This window comes from Pecten maximus, chromosome 15, assembly GCF_902652985.1.
Source record: "Pecten maximus chromosome 15, xPecMax1.1, whole genome shotgun sequence".
Taxonomy (NCBI): Eukaryota; Metazoa; Mollusca; class Bivalvia; order Pectinida; family Pectinidae; genus Pecten; species Pecten maximus.
Window position 1 is genome coordinate 25,968,140 of NC_047029.1, and position 27,965 is coordinate 25,996,104.

The 27,965-nt window shown below is 36.3% G+C and overlaps 1 protein-coding gene across 4 annotated transcripts; it reads right to left on the reverse strand.

The window, feature by feature from the left end:
• On the reverse strand, positions 1-27,936 carry LOC117344337 (calpain-2 catalytic subunit-like). 4 transcript variants are annotated; one of them, XM_033907068.1, is made up of 17 exons: positions 27,784-27,936; positions 13,912-14,681; positions 13,341-13,472; positions 12,770-12,972; positions 12,046-12,223; positions 11,577-11,642; positions 11,125-11,198; positions 10,628-10,791; positions 10,057-10,158; positions 9,707-9,807; positions 8,716-8,915; positions 7,960-7,977; positions 4,384-4,466; positions 3,775-3,888; positions 3,358-3,428; positions 2,745-2,980; positions 1-1,668 (listed from the first exon to the last, which is right to left on the reverse strand). In XM_033907068.1, the coding sequence occupies exons 2-17, from the start codon at positions 14,644-14,646 to the stop codon at positions 1,644-1,646; spliced, it is 2,502 nt and encodes an 833-aa protein (XP_033762959.1). In that variant the 5' UTR covers positions 14,647-14,681; positions 27,784-27,936; the 3' UTR covers positions 1-1,643. The 4 variants fall into 4 exon arrangements, with proteins under 4 accessions (XP_033762959.1, XP_033762962.1, XP_033762961.1 ...); XM_033907071.1 differs by having other exon boundaries at positions 27,710-27,936; XM_033907070.1 differs by lacking the exon at positions 27,784-27,936 and adding an exon at positions 27,653-27,763.
• Between the last annotated feature and the right edge of the window lie 29 nt (positions 27,937-27,965).

Sequence of the window (27,965 nt, forward strand, 5' to 3'; positions counted from 1 at the left end):
TTCACATGTAGAAACGTTTATTTACAAAGTTCACAAAATAGATGTTGGACGAATGTTCGTGGATATTTCACCCACAAAATGCTGAATCTCATACTTAGATATCACAGTTCCTGCTTAAAATGAATAAATAATGAATCTACCTACAAAACAAACCTATCTAGATCGAACTCAGTTAACATATTTTGGTAATCTAAATATGAATTAAAGGTATAAAATCATGTTTCTGTTTTCTTTCAATTTCGCATTGTGTCTGCTCTGAAACACGTTATCCAACGATAAGAATTTTTTTATTTAGAATATGTATACGTGCACCGCCACCTGTCAACTCAAGGTTCGTGTATGCGTAATACAACTTTCAGTATTATTTCAGTAATATGTCTCTTAAGAAATTGAGTGCATATTCTGCGAAAAGAAATAGAATTTCCTTAATATTTCAGGAATAAGACATGCATATACTAGTATTATCAATATTCCATTTCACAGTGTGCTCGAAATCCCATATAGATCCCTCTCAATATAATAATTTACTAATACATGTACATAAAACCATTATTAAAACATAAATATTAACCGAAATTAGCATGTATAGAAACCATACATCAATAACAATGCATATCATATACATTGTGATGCCAAACACCACACTTGAGAGTGATTACACTCCTCCATCATCTTCTTGGCTTGCCATATAATATATAGATAACAGAGATAGGTCTGGTCTTAAGTATGACAGATATTCCATCTTAAACAACAGACGCATCATATCTACTCTAGCGTGTACTACTAGCCGGATTATGAATCTAATTGAGGTATTCTCATACTTTTCAAATACATGTACGATTGGGCTTTTTACATCATTATGTAATTTGTAAGTCCCCCAAGAATTATAAATTTTACTTTCTATTCACAAAATTGCTTCCTTATTCGGCTTGGCCAGCTACAATACTAATTTGCTCAAATATTTACTGGCCGAGTCAACCTACGGCAATGTAAACACCACAGCTGTTATAGCCCCTTAGCCAAAATGTAAATATCAGTAATAAACAATGGTCTAAGTTTATCTCACTTGTTTGTGGGTTTGTTCATAAAATTGTTCTATTGGCATTTAAAGCTTCATTACGTTTCGTTTTCATTTTGATTTCTATTTTTTTGCATTACCTTAGTTTTCTTTCCTTGCACCATTTCAATCGTTCCCATGACTGAGCCTCCACGAATCCTTTGTAATGGAATGGACGACAATGCAGTCTCTCCCAGAGTGCATTGCGGTTCCCTTCATTACAATGCAATGAAGGGAACCGCAATGCACTCTGGGAGAGGTTGACGACAATGCACTTTGGGAGTGATTGGATATGTACTCCAAGGTACGAGACAAAATACGTCATAAACACGGAAAGATGAGTCTTGTATCTGAACTACAGAAAGAGAATGCTGATGATCAAGTTAGACAAGGAAGGGAGTATTATAAACACATAGTGTTTTGGCGTTGTATTTTTTCATACGAAAATGAACCCATAAATTGGTAATCCATATCACTGTGTCGATGGTAACCAATCAGTCGGCATTTTGCTCGGTATTTAGGATAATTTACGTAATGCAGTTGTTTATAACAACACCAAGTTTGTGAAGTCCTTTCTGTTCCGGCGTTATTCAGCAGCTAACTGAGCACCCCTGTAGAACAAAAGATACAGAATATACATGTTTCGTCTTGATGTCAACAAAGAGCTTGAATTATCGCAGTATATTTACATTTGCTCATTGACACTGTTGTTATAGTCGATATGTCAGCAAGATGTATTGTGGACAAATGTAGCATGGAACCCAAAAGTGTTCCCATACAATTTGCCCACCATACATCTTGCTGCCATTTCGACTATAACAACATTAAAACCACTGTTCATTGCTTAAATAATGAACCTACAGCACAATATCGCGAAGAAGGACAAATTGCAGTGCATGTTTTCTTATAATGCGATATTACTTTACTCTCTAGCAGTATAATATGGAACTTCAGGAGTGTCATCATTTTGTTTTCTCCCCCAATTCCGTGTCATAACCTCAAGATATGTCATATATAGATTTATATCGATTGGTTTAATCATAATCTTTTGTCATTATGAAAAACAAAAAGATAAAACACATTATTTGAACATTATTAACGCTCGTTCCCAAAACAAGTAGAGATTTCAACATTTCACAGAGGATAGAAAATATCACGAATAACTGCTCAGTGAATGATTGCAGATACATTTTGTACACACAAAAATGGAACCTTTGCATTTATAGAAACTATATTCATTCTTAGGCCTGCTTTATCGACAAGGTGAAATAATGGGAAAACACAATTGAAGTGAGCTTTGATTAACTTTGAATTTTAGTTCGATCCGACAATACTAATAAACGTACACACAATTAGGTGGTAAATCTCTTACATATCGGCGTATGTATAAATCTTTTTGTCGTGTGTTGGTGATTTTTAATGAGAAATAGGACCTTTTAAGCTGTCAAGCTAGCGGACGACGCATCGACTCTACAATTGGCGAGTGGATTTGCAACAGACAGCCTGATTGGTGGACAAATATTATAATCAAAACATACTCGAGTAATCTGCCTGCCGTTGCCCGGAGGAGGGACAAAAGTTTTTCTATAAATGCTAACCAGATGCAGATACCTGTGATTTGGCACAATTTGCATCTAATTTATTAAACGAAATATTTTGAAATGAAATAACAATCCCTTATACGTACTCTAAATTTGTGGAGTCATGTGACTCTACCATCATTACGAACTTCGTCTCCTGTGATTGGCCGTCGAGGTGAATAAGGATGACGTACTGCCCGGGGTCAAGGACATAATCAGCTGATACATTCTTGGCCACGACAAATTTCCCATCATCATTGTCAGTCATGCGCGCTAGCTTGTTGTCGTCACTGTAGTTGTCCCATATCCAGTTAGTGGTCAGAGGGAAGGTCCCATCGTCCACCTTAAAGTACATATTCAATATCTCTTAAACTTTAATGAATTATTAAGAAAACACGTATGGCAAGAAGTTATCAGTTTAGACAATTTTCTAGAGTGGTTAAGACATGCAGTGTTAACGCAATAGCCTTTCACTTTGATGAGGAAATATATTAATAATGGTGTCATAGGTTTATGTCTCCGAAAATCACGAAAAAGAAATAACTATGGAAAGAAGTATTGCCCACAATAGTGTTGATCTAAGATACTGTTACTGCAGTGTTTGCTTTTCAGCAAAGCAGCATAGACGTGGAACATAAACAAGTGTATATAGGATATTAAACAATTTAAATAATAACGCTGATTGAAATGTTTTCCTTGTCTAAACATTTAAACACTTACCCTCCACATACGGAACCCTAAAGGCATCAGATCCTCTTTCATTTCTTGCATTAGCTGGAATCGCGCAAGGCCTGTAAAGTAAACGAGGTGAAGCGAAAGGAAAATGAGTGAAACAAAAATCAACAAAACGGAATATAGTTAATACCGTTTAAAGAGAAGAAATGGTATAAGATAACAACTTTTTTTATAAAGTTATATATATTATACTCACTTACTGTATTTGAAAATCAAAATCATGCATACATCATACGCTGTTGGTTATTGTGTCTGACGCACTATAGATATATAAATAGCTACCTTCCTTGTCTGGTTTCAGGGCCAGAGGAAACTCGGGCTACCTTCCTTGGTTTCATGTGGATATATGATCTATCCTAAACGCACACTTATATATATATATATATTGAAGGTATAGCTTACCCCTCTGATTGACGGTCAATCGGAACTGAGGATTGTTGCCAACTGTATCGTTAGAGACCTGGCCTCCAGCGTTCACCCCACTTATGAACGCGCCTGGCAAACACTGACAAAAACCTGTAATAAAACAATTATCACAATTCATTTATAATTTAGTGTATGGATAAAAAACGTCGTCCTCTGCGTGACTAATTCCTGGTCAATAGCTTATCAAACTATTGCCTTTATATGACGAATCTCGCCATGCCTAAATAAAATAATGGATATTCATGGTACCTAAATGCATATTAGTTGTTGTCAACGTGAGGTTCAGAGCATCTTTATTTGGGTATCTCTCAAATGTTTTAGCATATCAGCCAGACGATCGAAAATCACTTAACATGATCTGGGTCTCTGCAGAGGCGAGGGCAACCATGTGAAATCATATAAAAACTGTAAGATTGAGAACTGACATATACAGAAAATGCTCGGCGATTTATTCAAAATATACATGTACATGGGTCGTCGGTATAATTAGCGATAGAGAATTTTGATACAAACTCTTGTTCGATTCCTGAATGATTTGGTCCGGGTCATTCGACCCCGACCTTTCCCTGTTTGATCAACACTTACATGTATCAGCCGGTACGTCTAGTTGAGGGAGATCAGGGCGGTCAAACAGCATGTACTTGATGCTTTCGTCCTCTGTTAGGTTCCTAAAAAAACATAAAGTTTAATTGAATGTACCTGTACTGATATGTGTCTTCGTTACCTTCTAAATGTAGGAACTTTTATGGTAAATTTCATCAATTGTGAGCAAATAGGTGTTGTACCAGTTTTGATTTCGAAAAAAAACATAGATGTATCCCTCAAGTCATTTTTCTCAAATGAAATGCAATATAGAAGGAAATGTTCTTAGCTAAGCCTTTTTAAGATAAGCGTTGATGAAAAAGGACAAAATATCCTGAGGATTTCATTAAATTCAATTAACTGAATCACATATACGAAGTTTACATTTTTCAACCATAGATTGACAAAGACATTCATTAAAACAATATTTCTTAACAGGGAGCATCTTTAACATACATTTTTTGTACTTGTAAAGTATGGTACATGTATATATGCAATGTTAGATCACATATAAAGCAAATTTATAAAAGAAAAAATGACATTTTAGAGAGGATTTTGAGTTGTTTATAATCGTCAGTAACACTCATTCATCTGAAATATTACTTTTCATCTCAGAAGTTTATTTTTTATATTATTGACACATCTTTGGTCACCACGCTTCTTTAACACTTGACCATTAAACTAATTTAGTCTAGGCGAGCAAAATAAATTTAAAAAAAAATAGAAATTAATGAATAAGAACGGAAAATATAAATATATTTGAATACAATAAAAAAAGGAAAACTGTTTAATTATATTTGAACTCAAAGTTGATAATCATAAATGTATACATATCATGTATATAGGGATTTGAAATAATATAAATATACAAATGAATAACACAGTATAATCATTCAAAAACTAAAAAAGAAATATATATCAAAATTCGTGAACCAGGTTTCACACAAAATCATATTTTAATACTGGATTTAAAATATCGCAAATATATTATGCATGCACATGCACATATAAGCAATTATAATTTACATTTTTTGGTTACATCCTGTAGATTAAAGTCAACTAAACTGGATTATTAAAACTTAAAAGTTTTACAATATCAAACTATCGTCAAAATAGTAAGAAGTTTAATTTGTTCTACATTAACCTATCTTGCATGTATTTGTATCGTATTCAAACAAAATTTATATTTAAAAACATTTTTTTTTATTTATAGTATATAATATATAGTATATGTATCTTCACGCTAGAACTCGGTAGTACTAAAATAAATAACAATAGTATATCATACACATTATAAAATACAGCAAAGAAAGACAATACTGGTCATGCGTACAAATAAGTGTTAGCCATGCGCATGCGAGATCTCTTATTTAATTCAAATTCCTGTAATTTTTAGGAAGGAACAAATTTCCCAATTGAATACTGTTCTGTATATGTATATAACATATATTATGTGTAACATAAATATGTATTGTATGTACAATAATCATTACGTAGGAGAATTTTAATAAAGCATTTATTGGGATATTGTATAACAGTGGTCACTTTCTTTTTATTATCAGAAGACATATTATATATTGATTGCGTCATTTCAAATTATCCAGAACGGCAGAAAATTAGGTAGACCTTTGCAATATTTCGGATATATCCATTATTTGTATTGGATGGCTAAAACGTTCAGTATATATATTTTGAAATAAATAAATGTTAAAGAGGCTTGCCCGCAGAGAGATCAGAAAATTGGCTAATAGAAAAAGATTTTTTACACATGACAGATTGTTGGAATTGTTGAGTTTTTCATTTTATTTTCCTTATAAAACGCTGAAAAGTGATATTAAAACCTCATTTTTAAACATTATTTATTTAATCGCAACCCGCAATAAGTCTAATTTGATTGACACGTCAAAGAAACAAGCACGTGCACAGTGCCGCACAGTGATAACTTCAAAGGCAGCGGCGATTTACAAAGAAGATTTGCCGTTATATTCCATACATTCCCCTCTCAGGTTAAGTTTTAAAACGTCTTTTGAATACATATTCTGTAATTGTTTTCAAGAAATAAAGTCGGAAAGCCTCTAATTTTGTCACATAGAAACGTGTACTGAAGTTTATTTAGTGATCGGAGATGTGCCGTTTACCGGTCCGTCTGCGGGTAAGCCTCTTTAATATGTCTTCCATTCGGAATAAAGTAATTAAAAACATTGATAATCACAGCGAGGTTACTAAGTAGGTTTTTAGAGTTTGACATACAAAAAATGTACGTATAATGAATACCTATAATGGAATAAGACTAACCTCTGATAATTCGAACACTCCGTATAACTCGAACTATTAACATGGTCCCTAGCAGTTCGAGTTAGTGAAGTTTTACTGATATTTTTGTTACATGCCTAAAATGATGCAGGTTCAGAGACTGTTTCTAATGATACTCATGAAAGAAGAATATTGATTTATGGCTACGAGATAGATGAGGAAAAGAACTTCGATATTCTTATCTGAAAACTTCGGTATATCAGGTGTATTCAGTAACCCACAAGATGAATAAAAGTTCATGCATGTATAATGTAAAAATCAAAACAAGAGCACCACAGAAAAAGTCTGTTAGATGTAACTGATATGTAACCCAGTCCATTAATAAAATTAGAACCTTCAGGTAAGTACCTATGAGATAAGAACAGCAATGAAATTCAACAAAACATTGTCGGTTATATAATAGACAAGGCTATACTAATTCAATCTAGCAACACGAGAATTTCAATCAGGTATTGTACTCGACTTTACGTAACTCGTTACGACAACTGGCAGGTATCCGAGTCGACATTTAGCACGTGTCTCTGCCCTCTGTCCAAGAACGTTCGGTGTACTCGGTTAACTCTCTACCGAACAGCAAAAGAAGCATTCTCCTTAGCAGATTAGATAGTATAGGAAGCGGCAGATTTCATCTAGCTGTGTTAAGTGCAAATTTTAATGCCTCGACTATTTTCTGCAGCTCTCGTTAGAGATTGTATGTCTGAAGGTGAAAGTAGAATACGATGTCTAAGTAAATTTACTTTTTTAGGTATGATGCTATTAGCAGCTGTAATTGATGAGGACATTGCAAGGTTTTAGCACTATCTTGATTTTTTATGATGCGGCAAAAGTAGGCAATCTTCAACAAAATCTTAATATGCCACTGCGTTTGGTAAAAAGTTGACACAAGAAACATCAAAAGACGGAACAATATGCCATGCTGACTCCATATTCTACTTTCACGCCTTCAGATTCTTTTAAATTTTGCTTCAGAAACTTCGTTGGTGTATGGTAATCCGGATACCATATCGCCTTGTCATCGAAGCGACACAAAGAAGGGCGCAAAAAATCCATTCTATCAAAATTCCTTCCAGAGTTATGCTTTCTTGCACCCACGAAAGTGTAAAGAACGAAAACTCGTGTTATAGAATCATAGATTGGAAACTCTCGCCGGTAAAGCCAGATGTCATCCGATATACATAAAGTCGAGTTAAATAATTGTTTATGATCAATTTGTCTAAAACTAAATTCAAGAGTACTGGTAGATAAAGGATGCTTATTGCATTGTACCTTGCTACCTTGCCTTCCCTGAAACACAATTCATAACAACCACATAAATAACATATCTAAAATTTAAACAAAAAAGTGTCAAAAAGTTTTATGCAAATCACACTCATTCAATTTATAAAAAAATGAACTTATTGTAAAATTGCGCAAGGTGTCCAACTAATTGCAGCATTAGCATTAGCAACACTCCACACTGTGGGTTTCGGCTTGGCGTGAACTGAAATGAAAGTGAATTCACTATCCCATCGGTAATGTATTCTTAGTGTTGCTGTAAGCGATTGTTGACAGGGTTGAGAATTGGGAGGGGGGATCTTTGTAGACTAGTTCATGGTCTTACTTTTGTATCTAGTTACCATAAAAAGTGCAGTTCTAGCTCCAATCTAAAACCATTTTCTGCCCAGAGTTAATTTATTTACGCAAAAAGTTATTGAGGAACGACAATTCCCATTGGAAAGAAGAAACCAATAAATCTACGTTTGAAGTATTTATCCAAATGTTATAGGGAACTATAAGGTTACTTCTATATTATTTTGTATGACGGATCAGCATGTTGAGAGTTAGATAATTTTATTTCAAATGCCAGGCGAGAGTCCATCATGCTATAAACGTAACTAACGTACTTCAATCACATATATACATTCCTAGTTACTAGGGTTTTTTTCTGCTTTTTTTTTTAAAATATAGATTTAACGTATATGTACACAAGCAAATAGTAAAATTGAATAAACAAAAATGATTTATATGATTAAATGTACTCACTCAAAGCATGAAAGAGGTCCTGACGAAAATACCCTGACCATAAATTCTTTCTCAAGTCCGTCTTCAATGGCCGATGGAAGAACGATGTACCGCCCTGGTGTAACGAGATACCGGAAGGACGCCTGTTGATCCTGCTTGTACGAGTTGGTGTTTTCACCAAGTTCGTCCACAACATAAATTCCTCCCGAACTCGACAATACCTGTCGACAAAATAATGATTATTGCAAGTTATTTTACAGAATTACAGTTTAATGTCCAGAATCAAACGATATTTCAAAGCAGCGGATTACTGAAGGAAAATTTCATGTTTCATCTGACTCCTACTTCAACCCGATGATGTATGATGTATGATGGTGTATAATATGTGACGTATGATTATGATAATAATGTATGATGTATGATATATATATATGATGTATGTTATATGATTTATGATGCATGATGTTTATTTCCATAACAGAAAAACAACGGATCCTTCTCGCAATGAAAAATCTCAAAGATATAAACAACATATGTCTATAATATTAGATCACGGATACATTGATTCGAATTACATTGTTACTGTCCATGTAACACATGCTTTTAATTGCTATTACTATATATTCAAGAATTTCCAGGCGATTCTATATTATATGAATTATGTTCTCGTCGTTTCATCGTTTTTAGTTAGAATGTAATGAACTCGTTATTATGTCAGTATTCGGTTTTGGTTTCTTTTTTCTTATAGAACCAATAATTGTTTACTATTTCCAGACACAATATCCGTCTCTAACTTAAACCTCCCGTTTATATTAACAGACGGAATCCAGTAACTATAAAAAAAAGTATTTGTAAACGGAAAGCTATTCTAGATCACATGCATAAATCCGGTATGGTGAAGGGTTGATGCATTGCATAAGATTAAATCTTGGTGGGAGCTTAATTTTCTGGTGTAAAACAGAGACCTGTAGGGTTTCGTATATAATGTGAGTGATTTTAGACGGGATACTACCTTGTAAAGATCACAGCGGATGGATATCTTATCCCTCTTTCTCTGGTGGGTCCTCTGTATAATCTGGAGCACTATTGGAACGTTGCCTGACTCGTCACATACTGTAAAGTAAACAACAACAAAAGATTATTGACTTTATCCATGACCAATTACCAAACATTACCGTAAAATATAACCTGCTAACCGAAAAAGATAAATAATTTCGTCTTAGATTAATATATATAAAAAGAGATAAACTATCTTAAATCTCTCCATGGTTTTTACGCAAGCAAGAGAGCAAGCATGAAAAGGGGGAGATCAACGAAACAATACCAACATGCATAAGACATATTTATGTTATACATACTTACATTTGTCTGTTACTTCTATGAGATATTTAGGATTCTCCAGTTTCTTCTGAAACCCTGCAGCATTCTTCCCGCGCCAGTCCCCGTATAAACACGTGACATAATCTGTAAACAAATAGAGCAATGATTAAATACGTGTAGACATATTGTGGTGACATAGTACGAATACACATACATTGATGACAAAGCCTAACATTGGTAAAATACCAGATTGGGGACTTTTGTACAGCCATGACGTCAAGCTACAGTTTCATTGGAGACTTAATCTACTAAAATAATAGAAGGTATCTTCCCATTTACAAATAAATGGTTTCTACCATATAAACTTAAAAGTTGTAAACTCCTCAAACAGACTATCGAGTGGAATATATGTCAATATGTTGACGTCAAAACAAATATTGATGATGTCACTGCCCCAGTTTTTTACACTGGTATAATTTTGTCATGTTTTGTTCATATTCTCCGCAATTATTCAGTAGATCATTTTTCAAATATCATTATGGCGTCAGTTTTCGATAGAAATTTTCTTTTCAATTTAGACGCTGTATATAAAATTGTCAAAACGACGACTTACTTAATGTATCGCTACTCCCATCCCTGTCAAAATCTGGCGTGAGACAGCATATCGTGACGTCAGAGAAATACGTCATAAAGTCATCAAGAGACATGTAGAACTCGCCGTCGTCTACGTTTGCTCTTTGCACAGCGCCTTCGGGAACAGAAGACCACTCAGAACTCCTGTTACAAATCAAAATGTATTTTACGCCCATGCTTAGATGTGTCAAAGATTGCTGCTCTCGATGAATCAGTAAGCGACATTTACTCATCCTTCCTTTTGTTCACATTCTCTCGTTTCATTGAGTGGAGTTCAAATACTTTTTTCTCGCTTTATTCCTTGTTTGTTAACACCTATTCTCAATACGTACGTGTATATTGAACGTGCGACCCTATGCCCTACTCTTTATAAACGTTTGTTTACAGAAACTGAATAAGTTTAATGAAGGCTTAACAACAAAGGAAAAAGTTGGATTAATTGTTTTTTCTAATCCAATATGCAGAAATGGTTCTTACCCATCGCTCCACGGCCCTGTCCACTCGTGTTTCCCCCATGGATTACGGACGCGGATCAGCTGGGTATCGTTTCCCTGTGAGGATATAATTATCATAAGGATTTTTTCTTTATTCAAATATCTTATTTTGATCGTCATTCACTTGAATTCAACATTGTGAAATTCCTAATTTTATCAACACTACAATAAACCATAATATGATCTTTTAAACATAAATACACCTTGCAAAAACCAATCTGGCCAACAAGAATAGGAGTATTGATATTAAGTCGTTATCTAATAAAACTCCCTCCATGACCTTTGTGAAACAAAAATGTTTTGTGTAGACTATCTGCTTTGTGCAAATGATTTGTCGGCTCCTGCGTTACCTGCATTACGGTCACCTTGTGTAACTTACTTTCCGCAAGGAAATGTGGAAACATAAGTAGTTTGTCTTTTGGTAATGATACTTACCATTGCAGTTCCGGTAAGTGAGTACGCATGTCCGCCAACAAGACCCTGGTGATTGTCATATTTATCCTAAAAAGGAGTTATAAATAAAATTGGTGAATCGTTTATTTTGAAAAATGGAATTGATTATACTGAGATACTATTCTATACAAGAATGATATTTTATCTTGGTACATTTATATTAGTTTGGTGGCAGCGGTGGGATTAATTCGGTATTTTCTGTTAAGGAAGAGAGCCCATTCACTTTTCTTCTAGATAGAAGCCTTATAACGTAGAAGAACTGATTTGTATTCAAACAAAGAAAAATAAATCGGAGCTTAAATTTAGTTCGCAGAAACAAAGACTAAACATCAAACTACGAATATTTAAGCGACGCAGCGTGGCTTGTTATATCTCTGGCTGATAATCAACAGGTTTGGAATCTTCGGCGATATCTCAGTTAGCTGTAAAAGTATGTGTGTACTGTACGTACTGGTACAGTGCATGCCACCATGGCTCCTGAGCTTATGGCGTTTCTTATTCTTTTGAACAGGACAGGACCGCAAGTCTTCCCTTTCTGTATGTCTATCATTTCCGGTACGCCGGCCGTGAGGGCGATGAAAGAGTCAGCCGTCAATCCTCCAGTTACAGCTTCGTAGCTCCCATAGGATCTACAACACAGCACGGTGATCAAATCTTTTAGATATACGAAATAAGATCAGAACGTTTTATTCGTTACGTTTTTAGTTCCAAAATATTAAAGCACAGGTGTTATTTTGCAAAATGGTCTGACACAAGGAAAATGTTTCGAGGAAATTGTCTTTCATTTCAGGTAGAGTATTTTGGAGCACAACAATTATTTCTATCTTATCTGAAAGAGGGGAACTCATCAAAATGATATTTGAAACAACACGTATCTGCTCAAATGTGAGCTTTATTCACTACTTGCCGACATTTTCCCATGGGTGACCAATCATGTATTACCTGATTAATAATCGAGTGATTCAACCCTATAAAATGATAACTTTATCTGTCAGAGCAACACGATCATTGCCTACCTCGAAAATATATTCTCCATCTCAATAACTTCATAACGGAATATGTTTGGCAGAGAATCACTAATTTAAGAGGTTCTTCGCACAAAAACTCGATTGTTTACTCCGTTATGCGTTTTGTGGACAGAGGGACATGTTTAACTACAGAGAGATAATATTTACCTGGCGAAGGCTTTCTCCAGCAGAGCGACCCACATTTCGTTTTCGTCAGTAGCAGAATGAGCACTGTAAACTTTGTCTCCGTATACGATTGGCAAGTTGTCGTCTATATATACATCATCCCAGATTCCATACCTCCAGAACCGGCAATGGAACATTCCTTTATATTCCGGAGTTCCTACCGGGTAGGCGTTCCGGGGAATGACCTGTCAAGTACAACCCAAGTGTTGTATTGTCACAAAAGACAAATCAAATACACATGTAAAATATTTAGCATTATGATTTTGACCGAGACAAATTTCAGGTTTTTGAAATTGGTTACCATGGTATTCACAGGTCTGAAAAACATAGAAAAAATAAATTTAATTATCCTTCAGAGCTGTATTAAAATTGCAAATGTTATATAGATTTCACATATATGTACTTTATTATAGGCAATATGTAGGATTTAACTGCCTATGTTTAGGATTAACTGACTATGTTTACATATCTAAAACGTGTTCCTTATTTTTTCAAAATTGGTCATTTTTTACTGTACACTGCTACCTCAAAGCATTACACATGACATACGTACCTGTCTGATAAGACTGGGTTTGTCTGCTATGACTGAAACCATGGACAGGAACCAGCATGTCCCTATCGAACCCTGACCGATATCATACCGCGTGGTTCCGTCAGAGAAAAGCACTGGACGAGAACGAATTTCCTGAAATGTAAATATCCGACCGGTATTGAGCGTCATTGAACAATAAACAAAAACACTGACAAAATGTATCACGATAAACCACTTATTTTTCAAAAGTACAGTGAAATCTAAGTTTACCGACCACTGACTTGATCGACGCATTGTCAAATCCGACACATTTATTCAGTCCAATACAATATCGGTAAAGCCAATTCGGGTCTTGTTTTGAAGTTTACAATGTGTTTAAAAACAATATCATCCGCTATCGGGAACAGTCGGGACATTCCGTAAACGAATATTCTCGACTGTTCCCAATTCTATAAATATTACATTAAAAACAAGCGAATCCTATACGAAATAAAGTTTTGAAAGTATCTATTACAAATATAATTTTAAAAGTGTTTATCTAAATCCCTTTACTCGAACATTTACACCGTTACGCGCCCTTCCATAAACGTACCGTTGGGCGTTTCCATTCGATGCCGTTAGGTCGACTGGGTAAGGCGACATCCAGCGGGAAATCCAAGTCTTCGTAGAGACATCCCCCAGACGTAACAGGAAGCTGTTCATAGTCATAGTCTTCTGGACTCTTCCGGAAGTCGACGTGGATCTCATACGTGTCTATATTTGTCTTAGTATAATCGGATTCAAAAGTTGGTGGAACTGGCGAAGCCATGCCGTCCAGATGACTTGGATACGGTGCCGGTGTGAGCTCTTCTTGGTATTCTTGTTCAGGCTCAGGCGGTGGTGGTACAGGGGATGTAGGGGTTCGGGGAGGTGGAGTGGGGTCTTTAGGAGGTGGGGAAGGAGGAGGAGGAGTTGGGTCTCGCGGGGGAGGAGGCGTCGGATCCCGTGGCGGTGGAGGTGTCGGATCCTTCGGTGGAGGTGTAGGGTCCCGTGGAGGCGGAGGTGTTGGGTCCCGTGGGGGTGGAGGTGTCGGATCCTTCGGGGGAGGTGTTGGGTCCCGTGGAGGCGGAGGTGTTGGGTCCCGTGGGGGTGGAGGTGTCGGATCCTTTGGAGGAGGTGTTGGATCCCGTGGGGGAGGTGTTGGGTCCCGTGCAGGTGTTGGTTGTACGTTGTTATGGTTGTACAATCTGTCCGCTGCTGGCGGGTCATTGTAGTTTCGATTGTTTTCATGACCATGACCAAGGTTGTTGTACTGGTGGTTAGTATCTGAGGACGCTGCGCATCCCATATTGTCAGACCGGAACCGGAAGCAGAATGACGACGCTGTGAAATAAAAAGATATTGATTATGCTACATGGTTTCAGGAATTTCCATAGTAAGTAAACTAAGATATACTACCAGGCTTATATAACCATATTTTCATTTCCGGTGTGAGTTTGATATATAGCCATAATACAGCCATACTAATGAAAACATCATTTACAAATGTTTAAACGTCAACTTTGTTGCGTAGGAATGCATTGTTCCTAGTCGGTCCGGTTCACACTTGCGTAATCAGTGTGAATGCGCAATGACTATTTTCATTTCTGTTTTGACTTTTTCCACAATTAAATAGTAGAAATAACTAAAATATTACGATGAAAAAAATGTTTGAAATATCCAACAGGAATCGAATAAATTAAAATACGTTGTTACTGCGGAAATATATTTTGTTTATTCCTGTTGCTGACAACCTTTCCCGCGAAATTAAAATAAGTTAGTTTTAGCGATTCCATTAATTGTTCAGGTGTTACACCCATTCGTATATCGCCGAAAAAAAATCAGAAAATGTTGTATTGTTAAAACGGATCATCCTATTAACTGTAAATATATCAATGAATTTATCTACTGCATCAGTCACGAAAAGATTCATTTTCTCTCTCGCGTCCGTCAATAAAACTGTCCGGCTATAATAAAACTGTCCGGCTATAATAAAACAAATACTCTTACTACCTGAGTGAATATGCTAATTTGTTTTCCGTCTTTTTTATTTTGTTAAATATTTGAGAAAAATAAACAAAGGATATTGATGCAGGCGCCCACTTAACTAAACAAACATATGACACAGGGACGTGGTTAATTTCCCTGGTGAAAAAAACCCAAAATATGTATTGTAACATACGGATTGTTGGGAATCAAACCCCTGTGGCCCATTCATTGTCGAAAGATGTCCTTTTTTCATCTGGTTAAAAAGGTTTAAGCTCCATTTAGGCCTTTCTATAGATGTATAGATTACATATCCAATACATTATTCTCCATATATGATATGGGCAGAGAATGACAAATAGCAACCGTCACTATGTACGCTTGTTGGTCTATGACAAACAATGAAAGTTCACGAGCTTCGATGATTACTAGACGTCATCTCATTTAAATATTCCGAATTTAGGTAGACAAGATCGGCGGATATAATGGCTTATTAATTCTATCGATGACTAGTATCACCAATAGTTGAAATATGTGTACGACGGTAAAATAGTATAAATAAGTAGCATGTAATATATTTAACCCAAAGTAATAAAATACAATATCTGTTCAATGACTGTATGAGGGGTTCGTGAATCACCTCCAACTGAATGGGGCAATCAGAAGCAGTCGGCAATTTACGTAAACGAGAAAACATCGGTCCCATACTGAGAGGGGCGGGTTTTTTTTTAAATTACTTCTGACCGAATAAGAATTCTTGAACAATTGGCAATTTCCGTATCGGTAAAATATGTGTCCTTGACTGAAAGAGCATTTCCTAAATAACTCCTGACCGAAAAAGGCAACGAGAAACTATCGGCACTTACATGTACCATAAAAGAGATTTTTCTCTCATAAACGGAAAGTGCCGTCTATTCCCAATCGCTAGTTCGGAACACTTAGACTCGAAAGTTCGCCCAAAAAGTCAAAATCATTCATTTTCTATTTGTTCGTGTGATCTTAAGTCTAATTATGTGGCGGTTTCCAGCTAACGCAACGAAACTTGATACTAATAGTAGACCCCAGCCCAACCTGTATATCACGTTTTCATATTAAAGGTATAGATTGTGAAGATATGTTTCAGTTACAATTGGCCTAAAGCCAAAAACGAAATGTTACGCAACACTCTTAATTAAGAGCATGCTACCAAATGGGGCAGCATATTATTGTATATGTAGTCTATAAGCAACCTTGACGCGCAGTATTCATTTAGTTTAGAAGATTTGATTTAAACATATTTTATTGCCTTTAGAAAATTGGATCGGGCACAAGTTTTTCAACTTATACAAAGCCCTTTCCTTACAATAAAACTGTATATATTTACAAAATTCAAGATGGCTTATTTACAATACTAAAATACATTATCTCACACTATCATACAGTCACACGTGGAGAAACATCATGAGAGAGAGAGAGAGAGAGAGAGAGAGAGAGAGAGAGAGAGAGAGAGAGAGAGAGAGGAGAGAGAGAGAGAGAGAGAGAGAGAGAGAGAGAGAGAGAGAGAGGAGAGAGAGAGGGGGAGAGAAGGGGAGCGTCTTATTTATTATTCAATATTATGTACATACAGTATACAATGTGAGTAATCCTTTCCGACACCGACGGCAAAACTTAATTCTAACACTATTCGATGCTCACAACTTTTACTTATGTCCATCACTTCCCGTGCCTTGGTTAGCGTCCTCCTGGTCATTCCGTACTTTCTTGTATATTCGTTTCTCTCTTGCCGCCGACGTCGGAAAAGACCAAATACAAGTAAACTTATACATACTTTCAGAGTTTTTTTTAAACTTATCAAAGAGAGAGAGAGAGAGAGAGAGAGAGAGAGAGAGAGGGAGAGAGAGAGAGAGAGAGAGAGAGAGAGAGGGGATGTTAGGAGTTAGAATCTGTTAGAGTTATTGATAAATTGCTGAGTGTGCATAAAAATCAATTCGTTTTCTTGCTCAGAAAGAGTCGTGTCTCCAAAAAGAAGTAGATTTACGTTGAGAGGAATATAGCGGTTTAGATGGCGGAATAGTGTAATTCTTTGTTCCGCATAAGTATTACAATCAAAGAAGAAGTGGTGGGTATTTTCAATAGGAAAGCCACAATGACAACGTTGATCAGTAATAAGGTTGGCTCTAAATAAATGATTTCTTAATGTACTAGCCCGATTTCTTAACCGTGTATGTAAGATATTAGTTTTACGTTTACCATATAAAAACAAATTTGGTACCTGTGGTAGGTTAGAATTACGAATGGAATTTTTAAAGGTTAAAAATGAAACAATGTGCCGAATATCTAAGGGTAATTGATTCCACTGTCTAATTGTTGAGGGGGGAAAGATAGGTTAGAAGATTCCAATCTGTTCTTAGGCAAGATATAGTTTTCTGCATTGCGAAGATTATGTTCAGAATGATCAGCAACAATGGGCGGGAGTAGAGTATTTAGATATTCAGGAGTAATGTTATTGTGTATTTTAAAGAACAATTGGAGTTTTCGACGGGAACGTCGTTGGGATAAAGGTTCCCATCCCGTTTCAGCATACAGGGATGTTCTGCTTGTATATGAAGGTAGACCAGTGATAATTCGGCAAGCTTCTAACTGTAATTTTTCTAAACTGTCGGCGTCAGCAATCGAACAACCGTCCCAAAGTTCACAACAATATTCTAAAACAGGGAGAATAAAGGATCTATATATTATATTTAATGTTCTTCTATTTAGGATATATTTCAATTTACGGAGAACACCTAATTGCTTCGCTACTGTTTTACAAATATGTTGTATATGACTGCTCCATTTACAATTAGAATCTATATAAACTCCTAAATGCTTATGGTAGTCAACAAATTCAATATTTATATTGTTAAAATTTATTTCGATAATATGATCCAGTTCTGTATTAGAGATAAACAACGCTTCAGTTTTTGCAGGATTGAACTTGACCAACCATTTACTTGCCCATGATTGAATATTTAAAAGATCACTATTGATTTTCTGTTCAATAACATGTGGGGATTTATCAGAGCATAAAAGAGAAGTATCATCCGAGAAAAGTTTTGAAAGGTTTTCTATATTATCTGTTATATCATTAATGTATATAATGAACAAAAGAGGTCCAAGCACCGAGCCCTGGGGTACCCCTGCGTTTGTAGACTTAACTAGTGATTTGCTATTCCCAAAAAATACCTGCTGTTTTCTATCTGACACATAATCCATTAACCAGTAATTTACCTGAGATACCATAGCTAGCTAGTTTCACTTCAAGTCCCCTATGCCACACTCTGTCGAATGCCTTGGAAATATCACAGAAAACTAGACAGGTAGGGGTTTTTTTTTCCAGGTTGTCACATATTTTTTGATAGATTTCAATTAGCTGATGAACTGTAGAATGGCCTGGTTGGAAGCCTGACTGATATTTATAAATTAAAGAATTTTCTAACAGGTAATTATGTAAATATTTAGCAATGAGTCGTTCAAAAACTTTACCGATACTACAAAGTAATGATATTGGCCTATAATTGGAAGGATCTTGCTTATCTCCCTTTTTAAAATAGGCATCACTAGAGCATGTTTCCATTGTGTAGGGAAAGACCCAGTCTCCAAAGAAGTACGAAAGATTAAAGACAGAGGATAAGCTACTGATATAGCAGTATTTTTAAGCATAATGTGACTTATTGTATCGTTTCCTACAGCTTTACCACTTTTTAAGGCTTTTAGTATGTCAATGATATCATTTATGTTGAAGGGTATGTCGGAGATTCTAGAGTCAGTTCTTGTTTCTGCTGTCGGAATGTCAGTCCCAGTGTCGTCTATTGTAGATATAGAAGCAAAGTAGTCATTTAGTATATTTGTCTTAATGTTATCGTCCATTTCAAGATTTCCAGCCGCACTCCTCAAAGGTGGAATAGCATTTGATATATCAGATGTTTTAGTAAGTCTACGTACAAGTTTCCAAAAGTTTTTGGGATTCGAATTATTATAATTGTCTAATAAACCATTTATGTCCGCATAAAACATGTCTTTCTTCCTTTTCTTTGGATTATTGACTCTATTTCGGTGTTTCCTAAAGTTGTTCAAATTGTAAGGAGTGCGGTTGGATTTATATTTTTGCAGTAATCTGTTCCTTTTCCTAATTTCACGTCTCAAATCGGAGTCAAACCATGGCTTATCGTTAGGTCTTACTGTAGCTACTTTTGAAGGAATACAATCACTTGCTATTTCTAAATATTTAGTTGTGAAAACTCTACACATATCATCCGGGGTGTGGGTCAAAGAAAAAAGTTCAGTCCAGTCAGTCATCGCTAGTTTATTATTAAAAAGGTCAAAATTAGCGTCATTATAACATAAAAATTTTCGTTTATATCTCCTAGTAATATTTGTCTCTATAGTTAGTTCTACAGATGTTGCTTGATGGTCTGAAATATCACGGTCTATGTCAATAGTGTCAGCTATAGTGTGATTACACGTGTCCGATAGAAAAATAGGGTCAAGTAGTGTACAGCACGTGCGTCCAATTCTAGTCGGTCTGTCTATTACATTTGTGAGGTGGAAATGATTCGTTATATCTATGATGGAGTGATTACTATCAGCTGTAAGAAGGTCGACATTTACATCGCCAACTATTACAACATAAGGAGTTTCATTCATGGCTGTTTCTAACGAATATCTAAACAAATTCCAGAAAGCTTGTGTACAGTTAGGAGGCCTATAGACAGTACACAGAAGATATTTCTTGTTTGGAAACTGGATCTCTGTCCACACAACTTCGCCTATATGGAATTCTAAGTCAGGTCTACGACGTGTGCATAGGACACTGGAAGTGTAAACATTTATCCCCCCACCCGGAGTGAGAGAATGAGAGCAAATTTTTGGAGTTAAAATCAACTGAACGGGTTTGTTGATTTCAAATTTCACATTGGTGCAACAAATAAATATAAATATTACAAATACATGGATTGTATACTAATTAGTGTAATAGCATACATACAAACGTACATGCTTTCCATTTGTTCAATCATACACACCAATGATAGCTGTAACGCATTCTCACACGCTAGTTAATTTTTTTTCAATTCAATCTGCATGATTAATGTAAAAATGAAACACAAAAGAATATATACAAAACAGTGTTTAACCTATATGTTTGTACATTGTATTTCGTCAGTATCAAAATATGGTATATTACCAAATAAATTTAGTCTTAAACCTATTTATATACAACACTTCATTTCAGTAAAGCGTTCTTACATTCAGCCTCATTTTGTGTGGGGATTTTCATCTTTACAACTTGTTAACGGGTTATTTATCAACTTTAAAATCAACACTTATCCCTTGAGGAACTTGGTATTTACAAAGAGTAAAACCATATATTTTTATATATGTATAAAGAAAAAAAAATTAGTGAATTTTATATGGAAAATGTATATGTGTATATATCACAAAGAGATCTTGGATCTTATATGTGTATAGATCAATAAGAGATCTTGGATCTTATATGTGTATATATCACTACGAGATCTTGTATCTTACATGTGTATATATCACTACGAGATCTTGGATCTTATATGTGTATAGATCACTAAGAGTTCATGGATCTTATATGTGTATAGATCACTAAGAGATCTTGGATCTTATATGTGTATATATCACTAAGAGATCTTGTATCTTATATGTGTATATATCTCTGGGAGATCTTTATCTTACATGTGTATATATCACTAAGAGATCTTGGATCTTATATGTGTATATGCATATATCCCTTCGAGATCTTTCACTTTCATGTGTATATATCACTTGGAGATCTTGCATCTTATATGTGTATGTATCACTAAGAAATCTTGGATCTTATATGTGTATGTATCACTAAGAGATCTTGGATCTTATATGTGTATATATCACTACGAGATCTTGTATCTTACTTGTGTATATATCACTACGAGATCTTGGATCTTAAATGTGTATAGATCACTAAGAGATCTTGGATCTTATATGTGTATATATCACTAAGAGATCTTGTATCTTATATGTGTATATATCTCTGGAAGATCTTTATCTTACATGTGTATATATCACTAAGAGATCTTGGATCTTATATGTGTATATGTATATATCCCTTCGAGATCTTTCACTTTCATGTGTATATATCACTTGGAGATCTTGCATCTTATATGTGTATGTATCACTAAGAGATCTTGGATCTTATATGTGTATATATTACTAAGAGATCTTTGATCTTATATGGTTATATATCACTTGAGGATCTGTGTCTTGCATGTGTATATATCTCTGGGATATCTTGTATCTTACATGTGTATGTATCACTAAGAGATCTTGGATCTTATATTTGTATATATCACTAAGAGATCTTGGATCTTATATGTGTATATGTATATATCCCTGGCAGATCTTGTATCTTACATATGTGTATATATCACTAGGATATATTGGATCTTATATGTGTATAGATCACTAAGAGATCTTGGATCTTAAATGTGTATGTATCACTAAGAGATCTTGGATCTTGGATGGTTATATATCACTTGAGGATCTGTGTCTTGCATGTGTATATATCTCTGGGAGATCTTGTATCTTACATGTGTACGTATCACTAAGAGATCTTGTATCTTACATGTTTATGTATCACTTGGAGATCTTGCATCTTATATGTGTATATATCTCTGGGAGATCTTGTTTCATACATGTGTATGTATCACTTGGAGATCTTGCATCTTACATGTGTATGTATCACTAAGATATCTTTTCTCTTACATGGATATATATAATTTGGAGATCTTGTATCTTTCGTTTGTGTGTATCACTAGGATATTTTGTATCTTACATATGTATATATCACTTGGATATCTTGTATCTTACATAGATATAAATCAATGGGGGATCTGAATCTTGCATGTGAATATATCACTAAAAGATCTTGTATCTTACATGTATATATATCACTCTGAGATCTTGTATGTTATATGTTTATGAATCACTGGGAGATCTGTATCTTGCATGTGTATGTTTGACTGGGATATATTTGTTATTGTTTTTTTTAAAACCTATATTCATACATATCTATATCTTATGATATTTTATATGTTTACAAGAGTCTTAAATAACTAGCATGCATTTTTCAAATTATGAAGAAAAACACAACCAAGCATATCAATTGCAAATCAACACAAGAACATTTTCGGAAAATGATAGAATGAGGTTTCACGTCTCTGTCATGTAATAACATGAGTAGTTGGACAGTTCAGAAATAGTTCGGATTCTGTTCATTCGCGATCGCGTGCACGTGTGTCCCCTGGGCGGAGTGAGGGAAGGACATCATACATGTGTACGCGTGATTTAAGGAGAATCTTCCTGTCGTCCGTACCGCGCTTGATGAAGATCCTTCCATCGCTGGACCAGTACGACTGGATATCCCCCGAAGATTTAGCAGCAGAGAGGTCCTTCATGATTCCCTGACGAACGCGTGTCAGATCTTCCGTGATAAACAAGCGATCGGAGTTGCCCTTTAGCTCTTTCTTACTACGGAATACTTTGTTTTTTATTTTCCAGTTTTTGAATCTACAAATAACTTGGTACTTGTTGTCTCTGGGGGTACCGATAATGTGAGATCTAAATATGTCGTCTTCGCTGATGGTGATCTTGAGGTGGTTCTTACAGATACCAATAATGGTCGAGTCCGTATCATTTACATCATCACCACTGAGGCGAACATTGTGGAATCGGAGCGAGTTCCTCCTTCCATACTGTTCCAGCTCTTCGATTTGACCCTCGAGGTTTCCAACAGCATTTTCTAAGTACACACACCGAGCTTGAAGTGAATCATTGGTCTTCTGGAGATCGCCTATGTGTATTTTTTGCTGATCAACAGTGTGTTTAAGGGGGGCAACTATGTCTGTCAGCATGTCTTTGATTGATCCCTGTAGGAGGGGGAGTAGAGCCTTAGCAAGAGCAGGGGCTAACGCTGGAGCAACGGACTCCGCAAAGTCTGGGTTTACAAGAGTGTTCATAAGCAGCGAAGTTAAGTCCACTTGGTGGAGAGTGGACGACTCGGACATGTCGTCCATGTTGGACAGATAGTTTCGACGTCTATTAGTAGGGGGTTCAGTGGTAGGACTTGGAGTGTTGCTATCATGTTGGTTACGTTTCAGTCATGCAGGGATAATTTCAGATTCAGTTCGTTGTGAGGAAGTGGTCGTGTACATGATATAGTTCAAAACACAAATAGGCGAGGTGGTCCGATCAAAATGGCGGTCACGTACATATAGACAATAGAGTTCAACTGAATCAATCTGATCTTCACAGTCAACACTTTAGATGTGCACTTTTACATGTCAGAAATCTACACAATCATTTGATGTAGCTATTGAGTCATGTTTGGCACCACAATTATATCATATTATACACAAATCAAACCCTTGGTGGTGAGCCGCTCACATTCCTGCTAGTAGCAAAGCCGCCATCTTGAATTGAAGTTTAGAAGATAGATGGAATTGAAAAAAATAAAATGAACCGATAGAAGCTAATTTCGAACCAAATGGTATTGTGTCTTAATGGTCACCCGAGTATAAAGATAAAGCATTGTTAAGCCAAAAATTCTGTTTGCTTACAGCAGAATTTAATTTATCAGTCCTGAGTTTGTAATGAGAAAAGCTGTTTTGTGTGGGTGATCAAAAGAAGTATAAAATGTCCCTTGTTTGTTTCCCATCGTGTTACTTTGTACGTGCACGAGCACGCATACGCATTGCAAACGCTGAACTTAAACGCCCACGCCGATCGTTATCAGTCAATATAAATTGCTTCTCTACGGAGGAAATCATAGAAACTCTTATCTAAAGTCTGAGTTTTCATCCGTTGATCGATGGCGTGATCCCATATAGTTTGGCATTGATACCGATTAAAGCTATTTACCGTCTTCATGCCTTACGGCTGGCCTTGGAACATTCTTCAATATTCTCTACCATTAATGTTCCCAATAATACAGACATCCATAAAATGACGTCATCAGTACCAATATCCGGTATGCTGTGCCGTTAACGATTCCGACTGCACCAACTTCCGGTATTCTGTACCGTTAACGATTCCGACTGCACTAACTTCCGGTATTCTGTACCGTTAACGATTCCGACAGCACCAACTTCCGGTATTCTGTACCGTAAACGATTCCGACTGCACCATCTTCTGGTATTATGTGCCGTTAACGATTCCGACTGCACCATCTTCTGGTATTATGTGCCGTTAACGATTCCGACTGCACCAACTTCCGGTATTCTGTACTGTTAACGAACGTGAGAGTGCCGAATGTTTGGTACCATGAACGACCCCGAAAACCGAAAATACCAACTTTCAGTATTTTGCAAAGTGAACGTCCGACACATCCAATTTCAGGTATTCTCTATGATTTACGTCTCTGACAGTACAGACATCCGATGTTTTTTTCTCCGGGTACTCCGGCTTCCTCCACCTCCAAACCTGGCACGTCTTTAAATGACCCCGGCTGTTAATACGACGTTAAACAAAATAAACCAAAAACCAAACTCTGAGAGCATAGACATCCAGAATGCTTAACCATTGACCGAGTTCCGGTATTCCATAACGTTAATGTCACTAACAATACAGACTTCTGGTATTTCAACTGCTCGCTGGATTTAATACCTGAACTAAAATGTGTTATCAAGCTAAAAACGCATAGTCTATGGACTCTAGGTGTTCTCACATTGCCTAACACCATTTAAAGATCGATGATAGGGTGGCTTATTATAGTGTTATCATACTGAAATACCATACCCTAACACAGACGTAGAAAATATCAACTGAATCACGTAACACTAACCAGACGTTACTTTCAGCAGAGATTGAAAGCTTAACATCAATTATTTTAGGATCAAATTTATTTATCTATTTATAGATATCCACTGTTACTCATTCACAGTTGAATTAACACACAACTGAAGACCAACATGAATTACACTCAAATGAAACTCCAAAGGACTTATTTATGATGAATACTTGGATTGTAATAACTATCCCGACTCAATAAAAGCATGATCAAAAAACCACCTACGTATAAAATGGGCAGGTCTAACAAAGGAAAAGAAATGTAACCGCCATGTCTATGTACACCAAACACGTCGTACAATGTATCACTATATCAGTATGATATCAATATCCCAAAGTTAACAGAATATGACCTTTTTTAAAGGTTCTCGTAAGCGGAAAACACATTGTCAATCATGATTTAAGCTTCAAAGTCACCGTCAGATTCCTATAGTGTGTGTGTAGTTATTTCTGACGCATAGAGGAATTGATTTCATGGCCAGGTACTCACTTCCCTGTCAAGTCAAAACTGGGAATTCGAAAGCGACGAAAAATGGCGCCATTATGTTTCCAAATGATACAGTTAAGCTTATATCCCCAATGCTCTCTATTATACTTGAAATCTTGAAGAACAAATAGTATGTTTTCCCGGATTCGAGATTTACTTTTTCTCTTTTAAGGACGCATCAATCAAAGTATTTCATATTTCGATTTTGAAAAAAAAAACAAAAAAAAACGAGCCATAACCTCACTGACCACATGGCAGACCGACAATCAACATGGACGTCACAATGACCACACGGGCCTCAAACTGACCACAGGGATATCATACGTCTCATTGACAACAGGAAGGTCACGTTCACTACAGAGAAGTTATATGGTTTGTTTGGTTTGTTTTTGTTTAACGTCCTATTAACAGCCAGTGTCATTTAAGGACGTGCCAAGTTTTGGAGGTGGAGGAAAGCCGGAGAACCCGGAGAAAAACCACCGCCCTACGTTCAGTACCTGGCAACTGCCCCACGTAGGTTTCGAACTCGCAACACAGAGGTGGAGGGCTAGTGTTAAAGTGTCGGGACACCTTAACCACTCGGCCACCGCGGCCCCTAAGTTAAGTTATATGGGCCATGGTGACGCTATACTGACCACACGACGTCAAGAACGTAATGATAAGCTCGAGGAGTTCCAAATGACTATAGAGACGTCACGTTGACCACGGACTTAACACTACACCTACCAGAGTGATGTCATACATAGGCAAACCTCACACTGACCATATAGGGACGTCACACTGACCAAAGGGGCGTAGCACTGACCAAAGGGACGTCACAATGACCACATTGACCTAACGCTGAACACAGGGATGTCACACTTACCACACTAAACCTCCGGACATTATACTGGCCACGGGGACCACACATTGACTAGAGGGTGGTTACGATGACCGTAGTGACTACATGGACGTCAGACTCACCATACGACGTCCAATGATCAAAGGTACTTCATACTGACCACATGGACGTCATACTGACAATACGACGTCCAATGATCAAAGGTACTTCATACTGACCACATGGACGTCATACTGACAATACGACGTCCAATGATCAAAGGTACTTCATACTGACCACATGGACGTCATACTGACAATACGACGTCCAATGATCAAAGGTACTTCATACTGACCATACGACGTCATACGACCAAAGGGACGTCATACTGACCATAGGGACGCGTACGTCATAAGGACCATTGGTAAGTCGCTGATAGTAGGTACATGACACTGTTCGCAGTGACGTCATATCCATACTGATGACGTCATATGCATGCTGACAATGGGACTGTGAAATTGACATTGATCGCTGTTTTACAATAAAATGACATCGATAGAACTGATCAACTAGGAAAGATGTTCACGCTGAAAATTTGACTAAAATCTGATAACCAAAATCCTTCGGAGTGAAGTAAATAACTCCCAAACATTTTTTGTAGCATATCTATTCAAAAAAATATAAATAAAATATCAGAATTTTTTAAGAGAAATGAGTCAAGAAAAAAACCATAACGAAATACAAATTGTTTAAATATTCCTACTCATGGAAGACAAGACAATTCCACCATTGAATCTGCTTGTACATGTATAAAGTGTATACCAATATACGAACACATTTGTAATGTACAAGCTTGTCTTTTATATATTATTAGTACATGTAAATGGAATTAAAATAAACGTGACCAAATTCTTATCAATCTACGTCCTTTTTATATATAATAACGCATGAGAGTATATCTTAAAATCGGATTAAAATTAGTAGCAGTTCAATAGCTTGTGTATCTACATGTATTTACCCATATCGTATAATATGATTCTGATATCAATCTATATCACTAACACGTATACATTTACATTCATACACGTATATATAGCCTTTCCGCAATATTTTTCTGTAGTATTGTTTTGACACATTTATTATAAATTCACTTACCTGACCTGTCAAAATTATGTCAAATAATCCCAAATCATGAAATAACACCTTGTTTACCTGTACTGAAACTTCCAGGTAACCAGGTGATCGGTGTACCCGACAGGTGCTCTTAATAGTGGTCCAATGTTTACCTTAGACTGTACACAGGTCAGTAGAATATCCGGGGAGTCCCTTGTGATATGACACTATTTCAGGGCCGTTCTGTGCCCGTGTCGCTAGCCCTTGCCGCCCTCTGGGATCAGATTGTATTTAACCATTCGCTTTTATTATGCAGAATTTTCATGTATTGGAAATCGAGTGTGTGTATGTGTGT

Coding starts and splice junctions, on each gene's coding strand:
- LOC117344337 (XM_033907068.1), bottom strand. CDS start 14,646: ATGGGATGCGCAGCGTCCTCAGATACTAACCACCAGTACAACAACCTT. Junction 11,199..11,576: donor CACTTACCGGAACTGCAATG/GTAAGTATCATT, acceptor ATATCCTCACAG/GGAAACGATACCCAGCTGAT. Junction 1,669..2,744: donor CATGACTCCACAAATTTAGA/GTACGTATAAGG, acceptor TTTGTTCTACAG/GGGTGCTCAGTTAGCTGCTG.